At 35.1% G+C, this 24,584-nt stretch overlaps 1 protein-coding gene across 21 annotated transcripts; it reads right to left on the reverse strand.

Annotated features, from left to right (window-relative positions):
* Positions 1–67: 67 nt before the first annotated feature.
* LOC117565577 (probable Na(+)/H(+) antiporter nhx-9) lies at positions 68–21,866 on the reverse strand. Of its 21 annotated transcripts, none has more exons than XM_034244757.2 (21): positions 21,352–21,866; positions 19,650–19,893; positions 17,424–17,687; positions 15,576–15,772; positions 15,217–15,337; positions 14,678–14,816; positions 14,399–14,616; positions 14,052–14,344; positions 13,702–13,827; positions 13,457–13,644; positions 12,927–13,065; positions 12,308–12,322; positions 10,826–10,882; positions 10,586–10,672; positions 10,435–10,516; positions 9,557–9,649; positions 8,517–8,729; positions 6,441–6,653; positions 5,497–5,824; positions 4,079–4,435; positions 68–2,157 (listed from the first exon to the last, which is right to left on the reverse strand). In XM_034244757.2, exons 1-21 carry the CDS (start codon positions 21,856–21,858, stop codon positions 1,644–1,646), a joined length of 4,395 nt encoding a protein of 1,464 aa, XP_034100648.1. In that variant the 5' UTR covers positions 21,859–21,866; the 3' UTR covers positions 68–1,643. The 21 variants fall into 21 exon arrangements, with proteins under 21 accessions (XP_034100648.1, XP_034100649.1, XP_034100647.1 ...); XM_034244758.2 differs by having other exon boundaries at positions 5,497–5,785; positions 9,557–9,679; XM_034244756.2 differs by having other exon boundaries at positions 9,557–9,679.
* Positions 21,867–24,584: the final 2,718 nt, after the last annotated feature.

Genomic DNA, 24,584 nt, shown 5'->3' on the forward strand with positions numbered 1-24,584 from the left:
CTTATGTCAACAATTTTCTTTTTAGTTTCTCCAATTTCACAGATAGTGCTAAATTTTAAATAGAAAACGCGCTCAATTAATAACACAGCTCTGATTATTTTTTATTTTTTTTTGCAAGTTTTTCGCAATTTATGTTTTTGTTATTGTTTTATTGGTTTAGTGTGAAATGACAATTATCAAGAAATTCCACGATGAAATTTCCTGAGGCTGCTTATTGTCTTTCTGTTAAATAAATTGAATAAGACTTGTTTATTAGTAAACTCGAAAATAAAACAGCTTTCTTGAATAGGTAGCGCTTTTTAGCTGCTTCACAACTGAATGATCGCATTTGGACAAAGTTAAGGTGCATACTTGTAATTATACTTGTAATTATATAGAAGGCAATTTCTTGGATAACCTACACACGAATCGAGATACCTAATTGTTACAAATAATTAAATAAATATTTGACATTTTGTATTTATTGGTACTAAGCACATTCAAAGGTAAAATCAAGTTAGGAGGGCGATTTTTTTCTTTCTTTCTTCTCTTGCTAGCAATAATTGGGTGGCAAGTTTTGCAGCCCTGGTTTTGTTTGTTTGTGAGAGTGTGTGTGTGTATGTGTGGTCTATTTGCTATATTTGACTACATATTGAACATGCTTACTTATATCATTGGGATAGTCAAAATTCACGCTTACTCTGTATCTATACAATATTTGCGCTTGAGATTTGTCAAGGACTCTTCTATTCTTCGTCTGTCATTCTCAACTCATGTGGTCTCATCGCACTTTACTATCGCTTTACTATCGTAAATGTTTACAAAAATAATTTATAAATTACATAACTCTTGCTAAATACGTTTTAGCTATGCACTGTAAGTACTATTAGTTGGCTTATTTTAAGGTATTAGTTAGTTATACTTCTCTCTGCGCGACTCTTTGCGGCCTTTTAACTAGTTTCAGTTTACTTTTTACACTGTCCGAATGTAATTTATTAGTTGTGTTGGATTTATGTTTAATTGAAGTACGACTAAAATTGAACTAAACGCGCCTAAGTACCGTTAGCAACACAGTAATAAATATAATTTTACATATATATACTTTTTATCGATTACATTAATAAATTTGTCTAAACTAAAAAAAACGAACCACACAGACAATCAACTTAATCTGAGCTTTGGCTACCTTTTGTTAATTATTACACAGTTTCATGTGTTTTCCTAGTTTTGTTTTTCTGGAACACATTAGCATTAACTATTAAAATGTACAATAAATATATTAGTTAACAATTGCCAGCAGCAAGTAGGAAACAAAAGCTGGAAGTTACTTTTCATCGAAAGTTGAAAGCGAAAATGAAGTTAAAAGAGAAATCTGAATGTAGGAAAGCAGAAGGGGAAACGGAAACGTTGTCAAAGATTATTAATCGTACTAGTACTTCTTGTTCTTAATATATACAATTTGTTATTGGTATTACTTGTAAAGCTTTTTGTTTTAAACCATTTTGAAAACATTTTCGTTTTTGTTTTCTGCAGCTTTTTTTCGCACTAGATCGAACTAGTTATATGTATAAGTATGTATGTCCACCTAATCGTTGCCGATCTCAGTAAAACATTTCATATTGAAAGCCGTCGCCATCCCTGGCACCTTCCTCGCTGCTCGACACTCAAATGATGCTCTCGTCATTGTTGCGGGTCAGGCGAATACTTGTCGTCGTCGTGGTTCCTCCTCCTCCTCCTCCGCCAGGTGCTCCCCCGCGTCGGGTCAGATCTTGAGGCGTCGTAAACGTGGTGACCACAATGTTCTCATCATCGTACAAATCAAAGTCTTCGCCTTCATCGTCATCATCATCCTCGTCTTCCGACTCACTCTCCGTATCCTCGTAGTCCAGCAGCGCCGTTGTCACCTGATTCTTGCACCCGGGCACGCCCACCGCCGCACCGCCCACGGCGCCAGCGTTCATATGCCGGATCTGGGCACGCGGCGTCGACGTTAGACGTGGCAGCAAGGGCTCTCGTCCGCTGTGCATTTGCCTCTCGCTCTTTGACGCGGCAACGCCGCCGACTCCGACGCCGGCGGTGGTGGCCAACGGAACTCCTTCCCAATCATCGCCATCGGCTGGCTCGCATAGCGACTTAGAGTGTCCGTGCTGGTAGCTCGATTCCTCGGGTATTGTGTCACTGTGAGTGTTTTGTTGTGTGGTTGGTTGGTTGGTTGGTTGGATTGGTGGGGCAATGGAGTTGAAGAGAAGGCGTAGAAAGTTAATGTCAAATTGTGCGATCAATTTTGATAAATGCAGCGAACTATGAGATTATGAGTTGGACTACAGCTAGTTTACTGAGGCCTCTAACGAAGGAACTAACAGATCCTTACTTAATATCAAATTACATGTTACAAAAAAAAAAAACAAAAAAACGAAATATTGATTATACGAGTATTTTGATATTCTTTTAAGTATTACCCACTACAGAATGGTAAAAACAACAAATATATAGAAAGTTCTTTAGAAGAGCGGAATAAAATTGAAAATAGCTTAAGATAATAATTTACTAGTCTAGTAAGTAGACAATTAAAGAACACAATAAATTTCAAAGTTAGTGCTGTATTAATTATTAGCTTAAGCAGAAAAAGTAAAAGTCGGCATATAACAGAAACGTAGCACGTATAACACTTATAATAGAAAAGAAAAAGTACGACAAAAGCGGTTTTATATGACAGCTAATTGAAGATATCATTTTGTTCGGTATCCCTGTAATATCATAAGGATTTCATATATAGAACATAGGCGTTATATAACAGAAGCGTAGCACATATAACACTTATAATAGAATAGAAAGCAGTTTTGTATGACAGCTATATAGAGAGTTCAATTTGTTCAATATCCCTGTAATATCCTAAAGTAAAATAAAATGCTGTTGCTATTTTTTGTTTACAGAAATATTAAGAATTGATTTCTTTCTCTTTGTGGTTATTAAGTTGAATTATACAATTTAAATGGAAAATTCCATATCATTTATCCATTCAATAAATTCGCTTGTTAATCAGGAAGGTTAAAGTTGTTATAGATAGTATTGTCAAGTAGGAAGCCACTAATTGATAAATTGCCAAGAATTGTTTTGAGTGTGTCAAGTCTAATTATGCACAACTTTATAATGATTTACAATTCTGCTCACATAAATAGGTAAAGCCTTGGAATATTATAGGTAAGTATTAGGAGGTTAGCACAGTTTGAAAACTGCCTAGTATTAAGAGAAAGCAAAGAAAATACTTACACATACTTGTACATTTATATATATACATAAAGTAATATTCTAAAAGCCAACAATAAACAAATATGGAAATTGTCTAGGCAATTTGTACAGATCTATTATTGCATATGGCTTATGTGGTATAATAATTTGTGTATTATTAGTGAGAGGCTGTGGACGCTACGGAATCAAGTGAAACGTTGCTAAAAATATAATAATTTAAAATAAAATATTACCCATCAAAGCCTTGAAGCAAATAATAATATAGAAGTAATTTGCGTAAATAGTTTAGGATAAAAAAGACAAGGCAAATACGGGAATAAAACACATATTAAAAAAAAGTTAGTTTAGTTGGATTCAGAGATTCATTAAGGTGTGTTTAGTTCCTAGCCTAAGTACAGAGTTAATAATACGTAATATGGTATTGATATGAATGTGAGTTGAGATGAAGAAATTGCCAATTGCCAGAGAACTTCTCTAATAGTAGATACTCGTATTTTGCACGTTGAAGAGACACAAATGTATTAACCAATTCAACTGAGATGATGACTAGCTAATTAGATTATATATATTAGTATGCTAATTTTAAATCTACACTGAGTCTGATACGGAAACTGAGACAGAGACTACAAATGATATGCTTTGACTGGTCTTTTGGATTTCAAGATTTATATACAAATTGTACTGTTTGCATTGTAACGATATTTGAAATTTGTAATAATCTTTTGGGTTTTTCATCTTGGTTTTTGTTTTTCATTTTGGTTTTTAGTTGAAATTCGACATTGGCCGGCTTTAGTTGCTTGTTTAGTTTTGAGCCCTTGTATAGCGAGTATTACTTGGACACTCGGATTACTTTGAATAGTATGTAGCTCCGCTACTCTCCGATGTTGGGGAGCTGTAGTTCGTTGTTGATGAGTTGCTCGGGGAATTGTTACTCGATGTCGTTATTTCTGCTATTGTTGTTGGAGTTGTTGTTGAATTGCTTGTCGAAGTTATTGTTGTTGGAGTTGTTGTTGTTGTTGTTGGAGTTATGCTTAATTTATTTGCAGTTGAATTGGTATTGTTGGAAGTGCTTGTTCTTGTTGTTGCTGATGTTGTTGTTGTTCTGGCTGTTGTGGTTGCTGTTGTTGTTGGTGTGTTCTCTAGCAAATTATTAGCTCCTGGACTACAGAGCAAAATTCTACTGGGCCTGCGTCCAGTTACAATAAGTCTGCAAAGTTTAACCAGCACAGCAGTAAGACGAAGTCAAGAGATCGGGGCATTTTTTGGGATCGAATTTGGATTGAGAAACACACAACAGATAATAAACGGTTAAAATACGTTTAGGAAAAGTTTCCCAAAAATATCCAACAAATACACAATATAAATGCGAAAAGGATCTATCATTTATCAGCTCAGGCGTGACGGTGTGAGGATTTTTAAAGCAATAGATCAGCAAACGGTAATTGGCAAAAATAATTAGATATAATGAACCAATTTTAATAAAAAGAATATATATTATTATTTTAGTTTTATGTACAGATCTTTAGCGAATCATTTTCACTTTTCTTCATGCCATATGGTAGAAAAATTTGTTATTGTTGAAAGCAAATATTTTATTTAAAAATGAATAAAACATTTCGGATGATTATTTGCCCATGCAGATTGTTGTATACTAACACTTTATATTGGAAATTTTTTTTAAAAGTGTAAAATCGTTTGTAATTAAATGGTTTACTCAAAATTATTGATGATTTTTTAAATGATGTAGGTAATTAATAGACAATAATCGGAATTTGTAAAAATATTAATAAATTACAAAATATATATTTTCTGAAGACATTTCAAAGTACGGTCTTGTTTAATGAATTTCCTCACAGAAAAAGTATAATGAAATTATGCTACAATGCTTGTAAATGAAATGGTCTGGCTTGGAATTTGAATATTATAGAACCAGAAGAGGTATTAGACTCATTTAAACTTAATTTTAAATTAGAAGTTATCAATATATTCCCATATATTCAGCTGAAAATTGTTGATAGTTTCTATAAAACATTAGTTATGTATAAATAAAAATGGAAATTGTAAGAAGCTAACCTATTTAAACAAATAAAACTAGCTCTAAAAAAAGGAGGCATACGAAATCTACGAGTAACTGAAGAGTACAGACATGAAACACATAGCAATACACACTTTAGTTCACTTACACACAGTTGTGTATGAGTGTGGCAACAACAAACAGAGAGCAGTGTGTGGCAAGAGTGGCATGTGCCGCAGTGGTGTTCAACTTACCCGCTCAGCTCCAGCATGGAGCCGCGTCGCACATTGCGTCGATGGCTGGCGGTGACCGGAAACGGTCCAGTGTGGCCATCGGGACCAACTAGATGGCTGCCCAAGGTGCCCGATGAGATGGACTGCGATCGATTGTCGAGTCGCGGATTGTGCATCATGGACGTTGATGGCGCCGTGCTGCCACCAGCATTGTTGATCATCGTCGCCGTCGTTGACGAGGGCTCCAAATTGGGATCCACGCTGCCCAGACTGCCAGCTTTGGAGCTGGAACTTTCACGTCGAAACAGACCTATGACGGACTTGGGCTGTTTAGGCTTGTTTATACCACCTGAGTTGAATTTGGTTGTTGTTGTTGTTGATGATGTTTTTGTTGGTTGCAAGCACAGGACAGCGCAATGTACATGGTGTGTGTTTGTGTATATTTAATTTGATTGTGGTTGTATTTCGTTTTGGTTTTTTGTGGTTGTGGGGCAACAGTTACCAAAGTATAAACAATGCGGCAAAGAGAAGAAAAAACAAAGTAGAGGAAAATTACGGAAAGAACAGAAACGTAAGAAAGAACACAGAAAATTACTACACAGGTGTCGTACAATTATTTTTCGAATATTTTCATTAAATTTCAGTAAAAATTTTGCGCCATTTTTAATAATGGTTTTGTCTCAATTTTTTTTTGGGTGCACTTAAAAAACACAAGAGAAAATTAAGTGGATATATACTAATTTGTTTGCTTTAGATTATCTCAAATATTTCCAGATATTTACACAAATTCAGGTAATTTCAGTTATCGGCCAATTTACAAAAATCAAATAGCAGATAGTTTTTGGAAACCGAAACGGAAATGGAAACGGAACGGTAACTGTACATTTCAGTGTTGTAAACTGCCATTTTTGGCAAACCAGTCGCCCACCCAAAGACCTATCAATTACAATTAACTTGAACTTTACCTAGAAATGTGGCGCTTGGCGAATTGTAGGCCAAATACTCCTTGTTCGAGGCCCAGGCGGGAAATTCATTCTGCTGCACGGCATCGGTGCATTCGTCACCCTGTCGCTTCCATGGTAGCTGTGATTCGGTGGCTGTGGGCGTGGCCACACGCCTCTCGCCATCCGAGTCACGCGACAGATTGCGATCCTCTTCGGGTATGGGATGCTCCGCCACTGAACGAGAGATTAGGTGAAGGGAATTGTAATAAAAAAGGTAATTTTTTTTAAATTATCATTTTGGCATGCAGCGAGAGGTTCGTCTTAAGCTCAATTTTTGAGGTAACTACAGTAAATCGATAGAGAGAGACAGAGGGAGAGAAAAGAAAAATACACACAAACGAGAGAACAAGAACAAAATGCGTTCAACTAAAAGTCAACTAAAAGGCTGACAAAGAAAATTGTTTGTAATGCAAACAGAATCGAATCAAAGTGGGCGAAACCAGGGCTGCAAGGGTGGCAAGGACTAACGCGTCGTGCAGCCAACTTAATGAGGACAATGGCTGCACAAGCTGCCAGCCCTCATCGCTTCGCAGCCCTGGTATGCACACCATTCTATTAATCGCAAGTGTTCCCGAACACTGAGCTACAAATTAATTATTTAAATAATGTAATTCAACAAACTTTAATTTTTATTTAACTCAAAATGAATAAATAATTATTACAATAGAAGCTTATTCTATTTAATACATAATTTGTAAATGCTTAGTTTTCATTAAATTGCAAACGAGAATAATTTTCAATTTGGAGCTCAAAGAACACATGCGACATTTGATTCGATTCGATTGGTTTTCTCATCCCTGGTTACACTAATAACAAATTTTGATTGATTTTGCTGTATTGGAATGCCAATGGAATGCCCGATTTTCAACTTAGGAGGTAGTAAATTAGATGCGACTTTTAACTTAACGGGGAGGAGGGGGGGCGATAACAAATAACTTTGTCATGCACAAAAATGCCATGCTGCTTTTGCTGTTTGTTTGGTTTTTGTTTCGTTCACTTTTCAATCATTTCTTTTTGTGACTTTTTCAATTGATTATGGAAGCTACATGTACTTAAACAAGGCACAATTGCCTTTGGTATTTATATGGAACTATGAGCTCTGCAAATGATTTTTGCCTCTAACAAGCAATTTTCAGTGATTGTGTGTGTTTTTACAATCGGTCAATCAATCAATCAATCAATCAAGCTTGACAGTTATATCGATGACAACTATTTATATGAGATATATCTAAGTTACATTGAGAATTATTACAACTTTAGGTAAGTACTATATTGTGTCTACGCATGTATGGATTTGTATGTATGTTTACTTTTTTTCGTGTTTTGTACAAGTACAAGTTAAATAAAAAGCAATAAACAAAAATAGTAAGGAACTTAGGTAACGGCTTTAAAATGCTTGGCGTATACATATGTACATAGATTGTACAATAACTTCTCTAATATTAAGGCTTTATGCATTCTGATCAAAATACACAGTTCATGATATTGCTGTTTTCTTTTCTTCAGTGTGTGATTAATGGCAGATGAATGATTTTTACGCGAACTTGTCCTTTGTAAAGAGAATAAAGTTAAATATAAGAGAGAATAGAAGCGAGAAGCATTGAGAGAATTCACTCAGGATGAATAAAGTCTTCTACTTTGATTTTGTTTTTGTTGAAGTATGTAAAGTTTAAATGTAAAATTGAGAAGCAAGAAGAGAAGCAGTTCAAGTTTTGATATATTTGCTTTCGATATATGAATTATATATCAAATTGCATATATTCTACAATATATACATCATTAAGTCAGAATATTCGCTTGAAATCGAATGTTGGAAATTTCCAAAGCAGTTGGACGAATGATCTACAGATGAGCTAATGAGCGTGATACGAGTTTTTCTATATTTGATGTGAGTGCATGTACAAATTTCGTATAGCCATTGTTTGCTTTAGTATTAAGTATAATTGAATTTGAATTATCATTATTATTATTAATATCGATATTATGATGATAGTATTTGTATTTGTATTTGGTTTTGTTTGTGTTGATATTGTTTACCAATGCTCTGGTATGAACGATCCCGTCGCCAGGGCAGAATCAATTCAGCCGCTGTGGGTCCAACTGGTGGATCCGGCGAGTCAAGCTCTTGCTGAGGACCGTCCTCAAGTTTGGGCGCATAATGCTGAACGATGCGCGCCTTGGATGCATCAAAACCGGGCAGGTTTTGTATATGCGCTATCAACGAGTTATTATTGGCCCGATCCGAGTCAGCTAATTGTGGCAACAGTGTCGGGGGATCAGATCAGGATCAGTATTTTGTAATCGCGGTTAACACGCGCACACACACGATTTATATGGTATTCAAATGCAAAATTGGATAGGCATAAAACAGGGGAAAAAACAATACATATATTTATATATAGAAAATGTTGTCTTTATAGCACTTTATTATGATACTCCTCACTTTATCGACAAAACAAAAAGAGTTCAAATGTGAATTGAAAATTATAAAGAAATCATCAAAATGTCTAGCAAAGATTTCATCATGGGGACACAAAAAATATTGTACGCAGAATTGAAGGAAATTAAAGATGTGGTAATTGAGCTTAACTAGATATTTAGCATTTCATTTAAACAAATTAACTTTGCTACTTCGACACATTTGCTAATTACTTGTTTACAAAATGTACAAAACGTCTTGAACCTTTTGGAGATTTTTTGGCTGTGTATATTTCTAATATATTTCATTCACTTAAAGAGTTTACGACCCATTTAGAGTTCAAAATCAAATAAAACACTTTATGGCATTTTTGTGTAGTCAATTGTTAAATACAAATCGGTTATTGCTATATAACTGCCGATTATGTATAGAGTTTAAGTAGTATCTCTAGAGGATTTTATGGCGCAGCATTTAATGGTAACACAAAAAATATGTATGTAGTATATTCATAATAAAACCATTTTTGTAAGGTTAATGTATGGATAACCCATAAATTCAATAAATAACTATAGTATGAAAAAAACCACTTAAATATATTTTTATGTATTTGTTAATATAGTAAAATTAGTAATGATATTCAGATGGTTTTTAAACTTACGTGATGATTTAGCCGTGAATGTCAGACCATCATCCCAATCGTCATTGGGTCCAATGACATTGATCTCATTTGGATTCTGTTGATTCTCGTCGGCTGTTTCATTAAGCACATCGTTAATATAGTCTTGATATTGGTTAATAACGTTGATTTAAGACACAATTATATTATATTTGTTTTGTATGAGGTAAAGGCAGGAGGCAGAGGCAAATGCAGATTTAAGTATTGTTATTTTCATTATTTTTTTTTTTTTAGTTTCAATTCGTTATGTTAAATGTGCAAATTTTTGTTGTAAGCGAATTTAATCAACCAATTCAATGGACGTCGGGGAAAGCACATGAGAATGTAGGAAAGATAAAGAATAATTTGGGTATCAGAATTAGTAACAAATTTCAATGAATATTGTACAAATTAGTTAGTAACAAAATAATAAAATAGAGCTCGCAAATTATTATAATTGAATAGCGAATAAAATTCAATTTAAATGTAAAATTACCGAGCCCTAGCATGCTGTTAAAATAATTAAAAGGAAATTTGTTAATGATGAAGTGCATCTTAAAAATATTTTTTGTTAAATGACTTGCAAGGGAAATGTGGAAAGAACTTAAAATAAATCGATACTCGAATTGGATGCTGGCTAGAAACAATAAAAGAAAAACTATGTAATTCAATAAATAGCTAAAATTTCTACGAAATTTTTGGAATTTGCTTTGCTTTCTACTGATGCTAGTTTCAGTTAAGTTTTAGTTCATTGTAGAAATTTAATTTGCTGTTTTAGCGGCATTTACCTATGTCTAATCTACGATATTTGTTAAGTGAATTGTGAGTATGTCTTTTTCTGTAAGATTTTTTGCGTGAATGGTTTGAACTCGAATTCGTACCATTGGACAGCTGTTTTGCGGTGCCGTTCTGCTGGAAATCGGTGAAAGACACATGATTCTGCTTGACATTCTCTTTGGGTTCCTAAACCGAAAAAGAATGAATGATTAATATATTTTATTATAATTGTATGTACAATTTTGAAGTCCTTACTTTATTGCTGGCACCACGTTTGCTTCGCTTGTGATGTTTCCGATCGTTGAACATGCGCCGGAAATTCATTTGCATTTTATAATTGACCTGAAATAAACCACATAAAATTATGTATTATTATAATGTTATTTGGTTTAATAAAGATTGTTCTTTAAAAATCCACAAAAGCACGTTGACATTTAGTTTACGTATTGGGTGCTTTCAGAGATTTGTCTGTTCTCTTGGTTGTTTCTCACTCACCTGTGTGGACAAATCTCTGTCATCTACTGCGTGTCGGCTATAACTAAGACGACGGTGCTGTAAAAATATTACGAAGCGTTCTTAAGTGATATTGTATAACACCTTTTGCATAAGACTCAAGTTTCGACAAAGAGTACAAAGTATAAAGTAGTAATGATAAGTAGTAATTTATGTCGAGAACTAGCATTAACATCAATTGATTAGGTGTAAAGACGGTCTCATAACATTTATACAGCTTATAATTAGTTTGTTTTGCTATCTGAATATAATATACGAGTAATGTTTTAGAGTAGTAGAAGAATAGTAGTGTAGTGCAATTTTGGGGCACAGTTTGAGAAGGATGCCGGCTTCGAATCAGCCGAAGCACAAATACTCTTGCCAAGCCAAATTGTTGTAGACTCATTTTGGAAAGAGTATCACTTTGATAGTGTATAATTTGAAGTACAACATTAATGTTATTTTGTTTTGGTGTTGCTAATCAGTGTGTGTGTGTGTTTTAGGTTCTTGCAAAGTATATAGACAATAAAACAATTTAAGTATGAACAGTTTAAATGTGTAATAAAGTAAGTGTAGAACAGAGTGGAAAAAGCAGACCAAGAAAATTAGTTGTAATTTGATTTAAGAATAAAAATTGTTTTGTTGTTGAAGAGTTGCAAATGAGATTGATCGTGTGTCATCCAATTTCTAGATAAAACCTATTAACTAATAATAAAATCAGCAAATTTTCAAACTATGTCAACAACTATACTCAGGGAATAATAGTTTAGTTAATGATTTTGTTTTTAAATAATCCTATTTTATCGTTTAAAGTTTAATCTTCACATTTTTTTCTAATACTCAAATATTATTTTATCGCTTCGAATGTTAATGCAAATTTAACAATGAATTTTACAGCCTAATTGAGTAATTTAAACATCTTTTTTTAATATAAAATATTTATCTAAGTTCAACTAATATCTAAATGTTTATTTACGTTAATATTTATAATAATTTTCTAAATTCTTTCAAATAATTCAATTCATCTATTTAATTTAATCTAATTGGATTTTTGTGTATTTTTGATTGATGTACAATGAATGTTGAAATGTTGAAATATGCGTAATTGATTTTATTATTTAAGCAAGTAAATTTGAGAATTAGTTTATTATCATATACGAGTAGTTAAAAAACTGTTTTAGACACCAATTGGAAATACATTAAGATATTTACTAGAAACTTTAAATTATTTATATTGATTTATTAATATATGTATATTTGATAATTTTATATTTTGTTAGCGATATTATTATTATTATAGTTAGGCATTACATAAGAACGTATTGCAGTCATGAGTATAGACACACAAGAAACGTGTAAACATTTAATAAAAAATGTATTTTTAGTTAATTTATTTGATTTAATAAACTTGGGAAAATCAACAACAACAAATGAAAAAACAATGGTTAAATCAGATTAACAGCAAATGAACCAATTTATTCGTACCATTTGTATGGAAGCCTTTCATAACGAAATATTTTACAACATTTGTTTGTTGCACATTTTGTTTAGTTAACATTTTTGGCAATGCACACGAAAATTTGAAGTAGAGTTTGTTTTTATTGGAACGCGATTTGCAATACGTGTCGTTGACGAGAGGTTGAAGTTGAAGTTCGATACAACGGGAAGAAATCAAACAAACGATTAATTACAAATATATCTATATAGATATAGTTAGTGTATACATATATAGAGAAATTCATATAGAGAAATATAGAGTTAGAGAGAGATAGAGAAAGAAAGAACTGTGTCTCAAAACGAAATGCCCAAGAAACTAACGAACGAAATGTGAAAGCATAAATTACGTATACGACTACGAGGCGTAAAATATCTTCGGTGATATCGAGTTGAGGTGAATTATCGAAATATCGAGAAAGAGGAGAGTACTTAAAAACATTTTTGGGCTGTGTTTTGGTGAAAATGCTTTTAAAGATATAGTAGTAGTAGTTGTAGTAATAGTTGTATTTAAAACTGGTACTGCTATATTTATAAGAAAACCAAACCAAAAGTTGATTATTATGCGAAATTTGAAGAGGAACGTTGCTGTCCATCGATTGATACATACCCTGCGATAAGGCTTCAGTTCTTCGGCTAACAAATGATGTATCCTGGCATCAGTCAAATCCTTTTTGGATGGATTATAGTCAAGTTCCGCCATATCCAGATTATGCGAGCAGGTATTGTCCAAATTCGTTAAGCTGGGACTAATTTGAAATTCAAGTAAAGCGATTAGAAATCAAACTTGTTTAAGGTGTAAGAGTTTTGCTACTAAGAGACAAGTTAAACTTAAAAGATACAGTTAAACGAATTTCAGATACAATATACTATAGTGTGAAAGAGCGAGCAATACACAGAGAGCAAGATAGAGAGAAAGTAATTAGAAAAGAGCAGTAGAGTACTGTGTGTGTGTTTTAATTTGTTAGCCAATTTGTCAAGTTTTCATTTGTGCTGTGTGTTTGTCATGCTAATCAAAAATGTCTACGATATTCAAATTGCTTGCATACATGCATTGTTTACGATTACTCGATTATTCGCACTGTTATCGATCGATAATCGATCAGTGCTATCGACTCAAAATATCCAAAATTCGTTTACCAGGTGGTGTATATGGTTGGCGGTGCCCACCTGCCGCCAATATAATTATTGGTGTAATTCCTAAACAATGCACTCATCGACTCGGTGCCCGTCATCTGTCCAATTGTCGACGGATTGCGACGCATCACCTCCATAGCATCGCGCATCGTTAGCTTGGAGTATGTCTCAATGATCTTCGGTTCAGCGCCCTGCAAGCAACAAGCAAATAATGCACAACCACTGAGAGAGTGAATTCGGGGACTTACCTTCAAATCTCGGATCAACAGGGGGCGTATAAAGCGATTGTCAAAGCGCTTAAACTTATCACGAACATTGTAGTTGCCTGTCTTGCCCACAATATCCTCAATGCCAGCCATCAAATGATCCATAAACTGCAAGTACAGTCATTTTATTTATAGAATTAAGTATCAATATTGGGAATATTGTAATGTTGGATAAAAAGGCGGTTTAAAATATGCAGAATTATATATTGACTGCGTTCTTAACATTCGCTAATTGTGTTCAAGTTTCATGACTCTCTCTCAATTGGTTTTTAAGATACAGCATTTAATACAGGCGGACAGACGGATATCAGGATTACTTCATCTTCACTTACCCTCTCATGAATACGCTCATTCATTGTGGGCTTGCGTTTGTTGGCTCGCTTCACGTTGAGTATCTTGACAAGCGGCTTTATGGTGATGCCTTGCAGAAACACAGTAAAGTAGATCACAGCTATTGTGGTGGTCACAAACATGTTCTTATGCTTGACCACCCTCTCATCGACGAGCAGCACAAGGGCAAAGGCGACGGCACCACGCAGACCACCATAAGACATCACAAACTGATCCACGCGCGACAATTTGTGCAATCGAAAGCGATTGGCAATCGCCGACAGCAGTATAACACCTAAGAGACGAATTCATTTGATTTTAATTTATAAATTCATTTTCGATCACTCACCAATTACGCGAAATACGGAGCAGAAGGCAATGGTGAGCACCACAAACCAAGTATTCCAAACGTGCATGTTGTTGACGGTGGCAACGCCTAGGAACATAAATATGATCGTCTCAGCCGAACTTGATAACATTTTCAATGCGTATTTAACAGTTGTGTGCGACTTTTGTGATATATTCGATTCCACATAGTTCTTCATTGTAATGCCACAGAATGTTATGCTATCGATGAGATATTTCAAATTAATTTCTGTTTTATTTCAGTTATTTTAATCCTACTCACGCGAGTATGCCGCTCATGTGAAAGATTTCCGCATTCAGATAAGCCAGATAGGCCATGACGAATATAAATATCGGCTCTATAACGCGCACATGATCCGTAAATCGAGTAACTAAGCCAGTTAAGAAACCCCAAATGATGCCTACGAAAGAGATGTTAAAAAGGATTTATTGTTAAATTATTTACAAAGAACTGTTAAGACAAGAAAAATAGATTAGAAATATTTAAGATAATTCATAATTGAAACAAGTTGAATTAAATTCAAAATATCTATAAGTATTGGGACTTAGAATATGCCTTAAAAAGGTTATTGAAAGAAAACAATATCTAATTTAAGATCTGCTGAATTTTTTAAGGAAAAGAAATCTTGTAGCTAATATAAAAGATACCTTAGAAAGATGAATAAATAAAGAAATGTTATACATTTAAAAGTATAATTTTATTGAAATTTAAACTAAAATAAAGAAAATTAGCAGACCTCGTTGTTAATTTTTTTTTCATTTTCAATTAACATCTACTTCAATATGTAAATGTCAACTTACCAATTGCTGTGCCACCGAGAGCGACAACGAAAAAGGAACCCACACCGTAGGCAATGTCCTGTCCGTTTATTTTCGGCAGACCAATCTCATTATAGGACTCCATCATGTGATACATGACAACCTGGAAAGCATAGATAGCACAGCACAGTCATTAATTTGCTCAATCAACGCCACTCAACAATCAGTAGTCGCAATAGTCATTAAGTGCAACGTTGCACAGTTGAAGTACTTTGAGCTGACAGCCGCAAAGTGTGTGTGTGTGGCCAGCCTTTAATTGATACATAAAACTTGTTTATCTATTGCAATTGCCATAAAAAAGAAAAGAAAAAAAAGAAAGAATCTCAGAGTGCTCAACTTACGGTAACGGCATCGTTTAGCAGGGATTCGCCAAAGACGACAATGTACAGGATTTCGTTGACATGGATTTCCTCAAAGACGGCCAGAACAGCGACCGGATCTACGGCGGATATTAGCGAGGCAAACAGAAATACATCCAGCAGCTTCGGTGTCTCATCCCCAAAGATGCCGCACACGCCGCAGGCATAAAGCGAGCCACCTGCAATTGGACAAGTGGAATTCCTTGCTTCAATTACCCATCCTTGTTGGTTGTTTGCTCGAGACGAGGCTCTTTCCATGGTAATTAAACTTAATCAAAAGACTAATTGCCTGCTTTCTTGAGTGCGCTTTCTTTTGACTAACTGCATTTTAAGTTGCCATCATCAATTTCAATTGTTTCGCTGATTCGAAGGCAAAATTGGTTGACTTAATTAGCACAGCGAGTATCTTAAATTGGGCACTGGGGACATAGAATTATATTTTCATCTATAGTGACAGTTTTATAATTCAAAGAGACTTTGTGAAACCATAAATTATTTTTAGTTGCTATAAGAATTTAATTTCTTAATTTGAAAGCTACAATTATGTAACTTACCATAAATTAAAAAGAAAGCAAAATATCATCATATTCACAATAAATATAATACTATGTTTAAATATACTAATTCGCTTCAAATAAGGAGGAATAAAAGATTTAAAAGCGAAGTGTCTATAATAATTGTAGCTTCCTAACTTATAAAGACACATTTTATATATATATATATCATTTTTAAATGTTATACGAATTATTTTCTTAAAACTTTCTTCAAGAAGAAATGCGCAGTATTCTGTCAGACTGCCTTCTCTCCTCAAGCTTCTCTCAAATTCCTTACAGACTCGTAAACAAATTGTAACAATTTGTAATATTTCGTGTGGGTGCAGAAAAGCAAGTGTTGTGGCTCGTGTCATCCACATGCTGTGACTGTGAGAGGCGTCTCCTCTCTGTATATTTTGTAGTACTTGTATTTCACACATTCACATCTATCGTACGGTCTTGTTGTTTTATATTCGCGTAAATCACTTAGAAGCGGTCATCTAACATACAACTGCTTCTGCCCTTCTCTGCTGCTGCTTTTCTATCCCCTTGCACAACAATGTTGTGTGTGTTCGCGTGCCACAAATTTGTGTGTAGCAACTACGTTGACCATAATTGTAATCAGTCCTAAGTAATGCTCCACATATTGCCAGTAATTTTGTTTACTTTGTCAGCGTGCGAAACTCGCAATTGAAATGTTGCCGCAAAGTTGTTACTTGAAAATGTGTGTTTGTGATATGAGAATAGTTTGTATAGAGAACTTTTAACTGAACTACAATATGTGAGTTGAGATTTCCTATGAGTAGAAGATGATATTTTTCAAAAGAACAAAACAGAAAATTGGACTTAACAACAACCTTGGTATTAACATAATTACTAATATATGTTGGAAAATCTGAAATTGCTTAAGAGATTAGAATTGTGTGGTAATTCTAGAAACCGAAATATGTTTATGTCAAATATTTACTTGATTCGATTAACGCAATTTACCATCTATTTATAGCAAGCTGAATTTCAATACCACGCAAGGTTTATTGACCTCGGCAGTTGATAAATATTTGCAGCGGTTAAAAAAATAACTTCTTGTGACCTCATTGACCGCTTGATGGATGAGTGAGCAAGTGAGTGATGGGGACCAACAGACTGTGATCCTGTGAAGCAGTCACGTATGAACAATCACTTTACTTTTTCCCCAGTCAAAGTTATTTCTTCCTTTTATTATTTTAAAAACACTTGGGGTTGCTTGACAACATCGCGTATCCGATGACGCCATTAATTTAATCAATTGAATGCTTACCAATTGTGGCCACATTGAAGATGGTGCCCACAACAGCCATGAGGAGGATGGTGCCCAGGTTATCGAAGAACATGCGATTGGGCATAAAGTATCCGGCATCCAGGATTATCGGTGGCAGCATGTAGAAGAAGAATGTGTTGGGCGTCAGCGGCGAGACGGCGACATCGGTGCAGAAATAAAGCACAACGCCAATGACCACGCCCACCACAATCAGCAAACACGATTCCGGAAATATCAGATGCAATTTGGGTGTCATATGGAAACCTGTAAAGCACAAAAATTCCGTATTAAAGTAGAAAAGAAAGCCGAAAAACGTTTTTCCTCCTGCCACATTCCTTGATTATTATACATATAAGGGCAGTGTGAGAGGCGTGGCGTCTGCCTCACACTTCAAACTGTACTGCTTCTGAAATACTTTCACTTTGAATGTGTTTTTTGTGTGCGCCTATAAAAACTAACGAAACTACGGCGACAACAAATTCCATTTCAACTATGGCCCATTTACATGAAAATGTGACTTAACCAAGTTCACCAAGTTCCTCAGCTCTCGTCACTTTGGAGCTGCTTTGCGAATATTGCTGATGTTTGCATTTGGGTCAATTGCCGCGATGGGTAATATGGAAATGTAGGTCTCTAATATGAAACACTTCAAGAAACACGGATGGGGATAACTCTACATATCTTAATCGTCAGCAAAGTAGTATGCACAAATTATTTCATATTCATATTATTATTAGAGTGGACTCTTTACATTTTATCTGTATTTAAACTGTTTAATTTATATTTTCTTTATATATTTCCAAATATCCTAAAATAATTTTAAGAGGAAGCAACTCAATTTTTGATTTATATAAATTATTTTATATGTAAATTAGTTGCTCAAACTTTTCTGCTTTTAAATTATTTAAATCAAAGTATTCGCGAAATATTCAAAAATTTTCGGCTGTATAAATATTTTTAATCCAATTACTCATATACAGCAACGAAAGCTAGATGGCGCCAGTGTGCTGCTGGTGCAGCAAGCCCTAAAAATAGTTTCCTGAATAACTTCCGCCTTCATAAATTGATTACCATAAAATGTTTAGGGTCGATGGAAAGGATATTGTAACTAGGAAGTCTGAATCTTTAAAGGTTTGTTGAATTCATACAAGTACAAAAAAGTACAACAAAATTAAACGATAACAATGAATATTAAAACTAATTTGCACTTTAAGTATATACTTCATAGTATAGTACATACTTTATAGGATACTTTATAGTAAATATTTAAGAAAGTAACAAATTTAATTATGTAATTTATCAATAAATATCAAAAGCTTCACGACATGGCTAAGAGCACTTGCTTTGTGAGCTAGACGTAATTTACGTTGCAAATCGCATTAAAATTATTACAGTTAAGTTGCGATTTAATTCGATTTGGGCCAACAGCATATTCGGGCTTGTTGAAAAAGTGGCCGTGATAATAATTACATAAGTGGCCGTCAGAGTCACTCGAGACACTTGACTTATTCAATTGCAGATGCGAGTGGAACGTGTAGGACGATGCGGCCAGGAGTGCGAAAGAGGCTAAATGCCAGCTATCCAACATTGGGCAGTCACTCTTGCCAACAGAGTGTGGGAGGAGGCGCGGCGTATGCGTGTGGCTTTTTGGGCCGTGCTTGCAGCCTTGAACAAATGGATTTTTGTATGAAAGCCAAGGTAACGCAAAAGAGAAGCAAGAAGAGCCGCGAGCTCCAAGCTGCCGGCCAGATAACAAAGTCAACATCGGCAGAGAGCTCTGAGAGCTGTTGAGAGGGGAGGAGTGACTGAGAAGCAGTCGAATTTATTGCAGCAGCAGCAGCAGCAGCTTGCCAAATAGTTTATGCAATCTGGCAATTGTTGCTCAAGGGGGTTTTGTCGGAATTTTAGGGGGCAGTGTCAAGGATTTCTGCTTTTGCTCGCTTGTTGCTTGTTGCGCACTTGCCTGACGCTTATGCAATGTCCTTCAGCCTGGCATACAGGCTGCACACCTACACACACAGAGTTGACGTACATCTGCATGTCAGTGACAGCGCCGAAGTAAACGTTATATAAAACATATTGATTTTGCTTAGCAACCGCTGGCAGCACGCGCACTCCCACATTCGGGGCCAAGACTGTTTGCCATTTCGAGTCCTAGATTTACATCCTTCACGAGTCCTAAACGTGCTTCCCCTTTGTGTGTGTATTCCCATTTTATTCACTCACCGATTTTGGCTATGCTCGCCGATAAGATCCAAATGCCAATTATAAACGGCGTCTTCACGCGCGCAAAGTCCACTTGCGACAGCGGATAGCGCTCCATCTTGTGGTGTCCCCCCTCTTCGTCGTCCATCTCCACATCAAAAGGATCTGGGTCCTTAAGCTCCTCGGCAACTGGCTGCTGTGGTGGCATTGTGGACGATGCGGCGTCTGTGGTGGCCAAAACTGACGGCGTCGTTGTCTGTGGCAGCTGTGAAATGAGACGGCGGAGGGGAAGAGCAAGATAAATATTAGAAATAATTAAAATGTAAATGAAGGAATAAGAATTTATTACATGCTTTTTTATTAAATTTAATTCTCGGCGAAGCATTTCACAGTTTTCAAATTATGGGTATAAAATATAAAACTATTTTAAATGATAATAAATGATACTAATAACAAATTATTTTTACAAAAGATTTAGTTTTTGAACTGAATCCTCTGCATATTAATATAACTAATTCTTATTCAGGGAAGATGCAATATAAATCTATATCGCTTTTGTATTCTGTATTTTTTTAGTAGAAACCAATTTAACAGCTCGCTAAGTTATTAAAGCTTTTCTTCTAAATAATAATCCAGAAATATTTTAAATGACAGACAAATATAATTTAGTAAAAGGTAAAAAGAATGCATATTAATGAATATTTAAACACAGTTTTTAATTAATTTAATATTTGTGTAATAGACACTTAAAATATAAAACATGTGAAATGCTTTAATCCCTATCTATATAGTTATCTCTTAGCTATCTGCTGATATAATACTTCTCTGAAATTTATGAGCTGTCAAATTGCTCAACAAGTATCTATACTATTCTATCCTTTGAGCTCTTGTATCAACAATAGAAGATCCAATTTCAAACCGCTCTAATTACAGGGTATTTAATAACAGCGGAATGTGTGCTGAGGTAATTGGAGTGGGCTCTTCAACAACTACAGGCTGGCAGTTGCTTTTACGATGACAGTCTACTATGTCAGCTATTTTCTGAATGAAATTGGTTGGCATAAATTAAGTGGGCCCGCATAGCTCGAGTCCTCGCTTCTCGTGGGTTGATCTAGGTCAGTGCTTAGGTAAGGAAAATGGAAACAGGTGGGTGGAAATAGTAGAGAGAAAGCTATATGTGGGCGTTGGAATATTTATAATTTGTTATAGAAAAGAATCACCTGAAGAATGGCATTTTTTGTTAAGGAATTTAAACTTATTTTATATTAAAGTAAAGGCTGTAAGAATCTACAAGTATTTTCACAATTTGCGTTATTTCTTTAGAGCTCTATTTATGCAATTATTTTCCTTATTACATGCCAATAAGGCACTTCAAACATCTGCTAATCTGTTTAATTATGCTAACAAAATGAGGCGTTTTTTCGCTAATCAGCTTATCAAGTAGCTCACTGTCAGCGGGACAGTATCTGATGGATACGACAATCAAACAAGCTGTCATGACGTCATTGGGAAAATTTGGACAATATAATGCCTGACAAGTCATGAGACTATGACGCTTCTGCACATACCAAATTAACCTAATTATAGACAATTATTAACTAAACAAAGGTGGAACAAGACAGCGGCAAATACTATAATTAAATGCCAGGTTAAAGAAAATCCGAGTGAAGGAAGGTGTTTAGTGTCGCTTAACGCTAAAAATCAATTAGCTTGAGATACTTACGTTTAACTGCGTGACTGCAGCCGGTGGTTGGGCGGTGTTGGAGCTGGAACTTGAACTCGAACTCGAACTGGAGCTGGCACTGACATTTGGACGTGCTTCACTGCCGGCGAGAAGCAGGCAAAAGCTGCAGAGCAGCAGCAGAAATAGCGACATACTCCTTGACTGTTGATGCCTTGGCTTGTGGTAAACTCTTGTTGGTGGTTGCTCACTCGGTGGTGGTGGTTGTTGTTGTTGTGAACGGTTGCTGTTGCCGTCACTTTGATTTCGACTCATTGGATTGGCCAACTCACAAATTGTTAATTCGTTTAGTTGAATTTGTTTAGCACCATTTGATGGGTATGCACAGCAATTGAGAGTGGAAACTGGACTTGGACTTGGACTCGGATGTGACGTTGCAGTTGCAGATGCTGTTGTTGGACGTGGCCAACAGGCGCGGCGTGCGAGGTTCATTTGTTGCTGCAACGCTGGCGTCGCACTGTCGTAATCCTTTTCCGTGCGGCTTTTCATTCTACAGCAACGACTTCTTTTTCGCCTTCTACTTGATTTATATTGTTGATTCGCACTCGAACTGAGTTATCGATTCCTGCTGGCATAATACACAGTTTGTGTATTTTTGTGTGGGTGTGTTGTCCTTTTGCTGTCTCCTTTAATATTCTTGTTGTTGTTGTTGTTGTTGCCAGTCAAGTGTCGGCGTCTGCAAGTAGTAGAAAAAGAAGGTTAAACAAAATGTTTAGCCATTTCCGTTTAACATCGCTTTATCGACCGACCTGCCGCAATAACCAACTGAAACTGGTTAAAACCCAGCAATTTCAGTCAGCACGACACCTTCTGTGCCTTCAATGCTTTGTTTACCCAGAGAGAGTCGCCCAATATCAATCGATATGGCTCAGACAATTTGGCAGATGTGCTAAAATCGCACGTTTGCCAAATGCCAAGCTTAGAATTTCGACTACATCATTTAACATGTTCAAAGTTGAGAAGCAAAGAAATAATTTTTTGTGGCTAAAGAATGACTTGAAAGATTATTCTTAATACATTATATATTCATCGGAAACAACTTCAACAACTTTTTACAGTCAGCTTCAATAACTTTGAAAGAACATAAAATTTATGTAAATAATATTAGATATTTAAATTTATGCTCAAACAAAAATATATTGGAAAATGAATCTATTTTTATGATAATTTATTATTCAGCTATTCAATGTTTGTTCGCCGTAAATAGTGTTGAAATAAATAAAATGTAATATAAGCACTTTCGAACTTCTCAACAATTTTGTTAACATAGCGTGAAATATTAAACAAATTTAAGAAAAGTTTGTGCGCTGTAAAAAACGCTATAAAATTATTTATGGGCTAAATTATATAAAGCACATTTTAATACATTTACTGACTGCTTGAAATGCACAAACACTTTCTCCGCATTGCTTATGAATTAAGTATAGGGAAACTGCATGTCTTACAATAAATTTGCTATCGTTAAAACAGATTTTGAATACCAAAATCTGTATTCAAGCAGAGTACTCGTCGTCTCTGCGTATGAGTGGACAAAGGGACTTTTTTATAGCGTCTTGCAGTTAATTTCCAATGCTAATAGGCAATCAAATTTATGGGCAATCATTTATAGGAGTAGTTATTTATACTGATTAGACCATTGGCGGTTTATTTGCAGACACTTTGTCAATATTTGTACTTTTAACTGGATAGATCCAGTGCACTTTAACATGTTAATTGCAGAGGTAAACACAATAATAAAAACGAAAGAAGAAAAAACTGAAAGGTTTCGCTGGCTATCAGAGCAAAAGATAACAACTGATTTGAATTGACGGTAAGTAGCTGAGAGGAAGCTAATTACGAGTGACTAGAGACTAACTTATCTAAGTAAGTATGATCGTAAAGTGTTGGCAGATAATGCAACACTCGAGTTATAGAATGATTGTTTATTGCAATTGATGTGGACACGCTGCAGTCAAGTGCAATGTCGAGACTCGCAATCAATTTGAGGGCAATTATTCTTGTATATACGAGTATGCTATGCATCTTCTTCAATTGACACTATTCAATTGCTTATTTTAAGTTTGCCACAGCAATTGCCATATTTTATATTCTTTTTTTTTCATTTTTTTGTTTTGCGAATGTCGTTTCTAAACATCTCAATTACAAGCAGCTGCTGTGCTCAGCCAATTGGATTGTCACCATCAGCACTTTGGATCCCCTTCCTCTGCTGATTACTTGTAAGTACTTGGCACCAAACACTTTCAAGTTCAGTGACTTTGTTGCAAAAACGGTTAACCACTTAACCGGCATTAACCGGTAATCGAAAGCGTTAAACAGATTAGAGTTAACATTCTGTGTGGGAACCGTTTGTGGCGGCTGCTTTGATTCATTTACCGCTCAATGAATGCAATTCAATTTAGATTATTTGAATGAAAATGAATGCTGGACAAGAAAATGTTGTTATTTATAGAACCAGAAATGGCGGGAAATTAGCTGAAGGTTAATTAAATTGGCAATAACTTAGTTCAAATAATGGCGCATCTGTCTATCAGAACCCAGACATCTATTCATCAGACTTTATATTCTAATTGTTTATATTCTTTTATTTTAAGTTTATGAGCCCGTTAAAGCTTTCTGCACATTTCTGGCAAACGACTCTTTATTTTCAGCCAAGCATTCTACTGAATAATAAATTTCTCCGCTCCATCAAAAATTAGTTGCGTAATAAATAATAATAATGTCTTCTTTATATCCCGAAAATTTCAGCACGTTTGTGCGATATTTACACCAATTATAGAGCTTCGGGTAGTTAGTAAAATTTATCAAAGTTGCACATACTTAACTAAAGAATATAATAAATAAAATTACTGAAAATTTTTTTAGATTAAGTTCTCAATAATTAGAAACACTTTAATTGAAATTCAAAGCAGGAAAAAAGCATTTAAACGTAATCAATTTTAAATATATTCCAACATTGACAGCTGTCGGGAATAATTTGTCAAATATTGACTCTACACTAAAGTCAGCGAGTTTCCTTTGAGAGGTGACCGCCCAAGGGCCAAGAGTTAAACACAAATTGGTTTGGCACATCTGTCCAGGCGTTAACTATTTGCATTGCCAACAGCCATATAGCGAGAACGAGAAAGAGTGAGAGAAAGAGAGCGCGTCGGTCTGTGTTTATGTAAATTTTTGGTCCGTTGCCACAGGCGAGTCTATGAACACTCTACGTAGACGCA

Source organism: Drosophila albomicans, chromosome 2L, assembly GCF_009650485.2.
Source record: "Drosophila albomicans strain 15112-1751.03 chromosome 2L, ASM965048v2, whole genome shotgun sequence".
NCBI lineage: Eukaryota > Metazoa > Arthropoda > Insecta > Diptera > Drosophilidae > Drosophila > Drosophila albomicans.